Raw genomic sequence first — 6,000 nt, forward strand, 5'->3', positions numbered from 1 at the left:
GGCCAAGGCGGGAGAATCACCTGAGGTCAGGAGTTCGAGACCAGCCTGACCAACATGGAGAAATCCCATCTCTACTAAAAATACAAAATTAGCCGGACATGGTGGCACATGTCTGTAATCCCAGCTACTCGGGAGGCTGAGGCAGGAGAATTGTTTGAACCCGGGAGGCGGAGGTTGTGGTGAGCAAAGATCGCAACATTGCACTCCAGCCTAAGCAACAAGAGCAAAACTCCATCTCGAAAAACAAAAAAAAAGAGTATGCTCACTTTAATTTCTACAGAACTTCTACAAAATGCTTTATACTTGTTTTCAATGTCCACAATATTATCATTAAGTAATAGATCACTAATTTCCATTTTGCATACACAAAGATGAAAGCATCTAGTGGCAAGAACACTGCTTATAAAATGTAAATCAGCCGGGCACGGTGGCTCACGCCTGTAATCCCAGCACTTTGGGAGGCCGAGGCAGGCGGATCACTTGAGGTCGGGAGTTCAAGACCAGCCTGGTCAACATGGCGAAACCCCATCTCTACTAAAAATACAAAAAAGGAGCCGGGCATGGTGGTCTGCACCAGTAATCCCAGCTACTTGGAAGGCTGAGATAGGAGAATCACCTGAACCAGGGAGGTGGAGGTTGCAGTGAGCAGAGATCATGGCCAATGTACTCTAGCCTGGGCAGCAGAGCAATTCTCCATCTCAAAAACAAAACCCCAAAAAAAAAACCACAAAAAAACAAAATATAAATCAGAGAGTAGAGCAGGGTAGGACACTTATTAGTTTTGTGACCTTGGGCAAGTCATTTAACCTCTGAGTTTCAGTTTCCTCATCAGTAAAATGAGGACAGTAGTATCTGCCATGCATACCTCACAGGACTGTGGTGATGATCAAATGGGAATGTATGGGAAGTGTTCTGAAAAACTGTAATGAGAGGTTTCATTATTATTATGACATATGAAAACGGAGGCCCTGGCAGATTAAGTGACTTGCTCAAAGATAAACAAATACCATTAAGTGTTATCAATCAAGACTAAAATGCAACAGCCCTTCAATCTACCACTTAGCCCATGACCTAGGTTTGCCTGTGGCAAGATCAAGTGAACAAACACTGCACATTTTTCTCCAAAGAGTTTAGTCTCTTTCAAGTACATCACTAATATTTCATGTTCCAAGGAAGAAAGAATTATAAACTTTATGTTTATTATTATCAAATTGAAATTACCAAACGAGTTAAAAGATTATCCCAAGTTGTTAAGAAACACGCACACACCCCCACTAGATTTAGAGATTTAAAGAAAATTTTTAAATTTGATCGAGCATAGTGGCTCACACCTGTAATCCCAGCACTATGGGAGACCAAGGTGGGAGGATCACTTGAGCCCAGGAGTTCGAGACCAGCCTGGGGAACAGAGCAAGACCCCGTCTCCACAAAAAATAAAATTAGCTGGGCTTGATGGCGCACACCTGTAGTCCAAGCGACTCGGAACGCTGAGGTAGGAGGATCCCTTGAGCACAGGAGTCTGAGGTTACAATGAGCTATAATCATGCCACCGTACTCTAGCTAGCCCAGGCAACAGGGTGAGACCCTGTCTCTAAAAGAAAAATAAAATAATAATAAAAAGAAAATTTTAGGGTCGGGTGCGGTAGCTCACGCCTGTAATCCCAGCACTTTGGGAGGCCGAGGCGGGCAGATCACGAGGTCAAGAGATCGAGACCATCCTAGCCAACATGGTGAAAAACCCATTCTACTAAAAATACAAAAAAATTAGCTGGGCATGGTGGCGCACACCTGTAGTCCCAGCTACTCGGGAGGCTGAGGCAGGAGAATCACTTGAACTCGGGAGGCAGAGGTTGCAGTGAGCAGAGATCATGCCACTGCACTCCAGCCTGGCGACAGAGTAAGACTCCATCTCAAAAAAAAAATTTTTTTTAATTTAAAATCACTGACATTTAATTTCCTGATAAAGTTCATTGCTATTTCTTTAATATACTACAATCTGATCATTTACAGTCCAATGGAAAACTTACTAGCATTTTATTTACAGTAAGGGTAGCTACCTGGTGTGATATAAAACCCTTTTATATTTGTTTTCTTTTTTTCTCTTTCGAGACCGAGTCTCGCTCTATCACCCAGACTGGAGTGCAGTGGCGCGATCTCAGCTCACTGCAACTTCCGCCTCCCAGATTCAACCGATTCTCATGCCTCAGCCTCTCAAGTAGCTGGGATTACAGGCGTGCACCACCACACCCAGATAATTTTTTGTATTTTGAGTAAAGATGGGGTTTCACCATGTTGGCCAGGTTGGTCTCGATCTCTTGACCTCATGATCCGCCCGCCTCGGCCTCCCAAAGTGCTGGGATTACATGCACAAGCCACCACGTCTGGCCTCAAATCCCTTTTATCTTATAAAACCAAGTATAGGCCAGGCGCAGTGGCTCACGCCTGTAATCCTAATACTTATAGAGGGCTGAGGCAGGCAGATCGCATGAGTCCACGAGTTCAAGACCAGCCTGGGCAACATGGCAAAACCCTGTCTCTACCCCCCCAAAAAAAGGAATACAAAAATTAGCCAGGCATTGTGACACAGACCTGTAGCCCCAGTTACTCTGGAAGCTGAGCAGATCACTTGAGCCTGGGAGGCGGAGGTTGCAGTGGACCCAGATGGCGCCACTGTACTCCAGCCTGGGTGACAGAACGAGACCCTGTCTGAAAACAAAAAAAAAAACCCAAAACACAAGTGTAACCACTTTACAACGTTCTATAACTATAAACACAGGTAATCTGAAATACATTTTTTCTAATACTGTTTTTTCCTATTTTTAGAACTTCCTGAGTATATTTTTTCCTTGTACACTATGGGGAGTGAGGACTCCATCTTCCTGAAGCAGAAGTGTCTTTTGGGAACTTGTGAGAGAGATGGTTATAAAAACAGGACAGGGTCAATGTGGGGGCCTTCTTTATCTGCTGGGTATTGGAGAACAGAGAAATGACAGGATCCACATGTTATTTTACAGTGAGTACTCTGATCAGCAGGCTAGATAAGAGAGACTAAGGGTAAAGAAAACAATGCAAAAGTTATTCCAGACTAAGAATGAGACGATAGAGCCTGTCTCTGTGGTAGGCACTAGGATGAAGAAGAGCAGATGTAAACAAGGAATATTTTTTCTTTTTCTTTTTTTAAACAAAGGTCCAAACAAAACTAACAAGAAATATTTTCAAAGGGAAAAACAACAGGAATTAGGGAAATAACTGGGGAAGATATTATCTTCATAAGTGAAGATAAAACTAAGGTTTGATATCGCTGCTGTTACTGACAAGAATATGAGAGTTGGTTGTGAGGGAGCCACATCTTTGAGGAGGGTAATAATAATGTGCTCACCGTAACACCTGTGAATTTTGACAGGATAACAAGATAACCTAAGTGTGAATGATCAATGTGAGAGTTCTAGCAATTCACTGATGACAACCAACTCCAAATCTGGTAGATGGGAAGTGGAACAAGTCAAGTAGTTATACCTGTTGCATCAAAAAATGAGTTTGGCTCTTGTTGTAATTCAAGCCCATCTTCATCCATGGCCTTTAATTCTCATCAGTCACAGCTCCTAAATCAGGGAAAAAAGTAAACCAAAGCCATTAGTTTTTTCATATCACGTACTGAACACCACCATGATAGTTTCATTTCTGAGACACTCAAATTATGTGAAAGATAAATGTGTATCAAAAACATATCTATCTAAAGTAAAATATAACTTAATTGATTTACAATGATAAATGGGCATCTATATGACAAGGCAGGGCAGATAAATCAAACAAGTCAACTTTGCCTGGACTTCTTTCTAAGTTGAAGCAATAAATGTATTGCTTACGTCCATCAAGTGCACATATTTTGATGAATTCTGATACATACATAAACCTTTGTAATCACTACCTTGATCAAAATATAGAACATTTTTAAGACCCCAGCACTCCTGTGTCCTCAGTCTGTAACAACCCCATGTTCCCACAAAGGTAAGCAGTTTTGTTAAGGTTCAACTTAAAATACATTCTGTAGCTTATTGGGGGAAATTTTTGCACAGTTTTCATATTCTCTATATTTAATTAGTCTAACAACTTCCAACCAGATTAAACAACGATCAAAATTCAAAGTGCATAACTGTAGTAAACAACCTTTGGGATTCTGCCTAACCTCTCTTAACTAACCCTCTCATCTAGAAAAGTAAATTCCCACAGTGTATTTATACTCTCCTGGCCACAGTTGATTGGCACTAGCTATAAAGCAGTTAAAAAATAAGTTCATCTTTAAGCACAATAAAATCAAAGTCCTATCCCTGAGAATCCAAAACCATGAGCAAGAATCAGTGTCTGTCTGTCTGTGTGTGTCTCTCCCTCCCTCTCTCCTGGTGGCTGGAACTTAAGAGCTAAGGAAAGTCATTTTGCAACTCTGGCTTAGACTAGTGAATAAAAAATAAAAATAATCCAGTGAGTGCCTTGAGTAACAGAACAGAGTAAGCAGGGAGGGGAGACAGCTTTTTAGTTCCTGGTTCTAGACCTATCTGAGGTACAGCTATAGTCCTGCCTTGAATTTTTATAAGACATTCCAATAGCCTTATTTCTCCCTTTTCTACTTAAGCCAAAAACTTATGACAAAAAGAACTCTAAACAATAATTTCACCTTTTATCGTTTTTTTTTTGGCTGATAAGTACTACATGCTTATTAAAATTTCAAATAACAGAAACACAAGTCATTTTTCTAAAGCTAGGTGACATCATTCCTCTTTTCAAAAATGTTTAATGGCTTCTTGCTCCCTCTAGGTAAGTTCAAACACCTGTCATCTTCTAATTTCTGGCCCCAAACTACCTTCCCATCATCATCTCCCGTAACTTTCCTTCAATCACTTCCCTGTACCACTGTCAGCATGTACACAAACACACAGCCCCCACCCACACAAAGTTCAGCCAAACAAAAATGCTCAACATCCCCATAAAACCCCAACTTCATATTTGATTCAGGGTTCCTTCTACCTGGAACACCTTTCCCCCATTATCTCTGCTTTGATCTTTCCCCCTAAATCTCCTTCCCTACAAAAAAAGAGAAAGCTGGAAATAATTTTTCCCTCTGAAATTTCTACAGCACTCTATTCTTCTCTTATTGTACTGGTTTGTCATATTATGATTATTTATATATGTCTTATTTACAGATACCAAATTATATATATAGTCTTTTAAAAATCTATTAACAAGGAATAGTAATGGAAATACCCATTAAATGTTAATTGAGAAAAATTAACATTCATAAAAGGGATTCTCGGCCAGGCGCAGTGGCTCAAGCCTGTAATCCCAGCACTTTGGGAGGCCAAGATGGGCGGATCACGAGGTCAGGAGATCGAGACCATCCTGGCTAACACGGTGAAACCCCGTCTCTACTAAAAAATACAAAAAACAAGCCGGGCGAGGTGGCGGGTGCCTGTAGTCCCAGCTACTCGGGAGGCTGAGGCAGAATGGCGTAAACCCAGGAAGCGGAGTTTGCAGTGAGCTGAGATCCGGCCACTGCACTCCAGCCTGGGCGACAGAGCGAGACTCTGTCTCAAAAAAAAAAAAAAAAGGGATTCTCAACATATCAACTCTGAGATACAGTCTACTCATTTTTAAGAAATAGCATGTTTCATGTTGTTTATTCAAACTGTTTCAAATTAAAGTAAATGGGTTGGGCGCGGTGGCTAACGCCTGTAATGCCAACACTGTGGGAGGCCGAGGTGGGTAGATCACCTGAGGTCAGGTGTTCGAGACCAGCCTGGCCAACATGGCAAAACCCCTCCTCTACTAAAATACAAAAAAATTAGCAGGGTATGGTGTAGCATGCCTGTAATCCCAGCTACTTGGGAGGCTGAGGCAGAAGAATTGCTTGAACCCGGGAGGCAGAGGTTGCAATGAGCCAAGATCATGCCACTGCACTCCAGCCTGGGCGATAAAGCAAGACTCCGTCTCAAAAAAAAAAAAAAA

At 41.6% G+C, this 6,000-nt stretch overlaps 1 protein-coding gene across 7 annotated transcripts in view; it reads right to left on the reverse strand.

Annotated features, from left to right (window-relative positions):
* Positions 1 to 6,000, reverse strand: part of ZFX (zinc finger protein X-linked) — a 67,908-nt gene that overhangs the window by 39,120 nt on the left and 22,788 nt on the right. For 4 of the 7 annotated variants that reach the window (XM_023202580.2, XM_023202582.2, XM_023202581.2 and 1 more), the window contains one exon: positions 3,517 to 3,602. In XM_023202580.2, coding sequence (XP_023058348.1) covers positions 3,517 to 3,574 — 58 coding nt within the window. In that variant the 5' untranslated portion in view covers positions 3,575 to 3,602. Of the gene's footprint in view, positions 1 to 865; positions 921 to 2,589; positions 2,707 to 3,516; positions 3,603 to 6,000 lie in introns of all 7 variants that reach the window. The other 3 variants (XM_023202585.2, XM_031936595.1, XM_023202579.2) reach the window with 2 other exon arrangements.

Source organism: Piliocolobus tephrosceles, chromosome 12, assembly GCF_002776525.5.
Source record: "Piliocolobus tephrosceles isolate RC106 chromosome 12, ASM277652v3, whole genome shotgun sequence".
In the NCBI taxonomy this organism is placed as follows: domain Eukaryota; kingdom Metazoa; phylum Chordata; class Mammalia; order Primates; family Cercopithecidae; genus Piliocolobus; species Piliocolobus tephrosceles.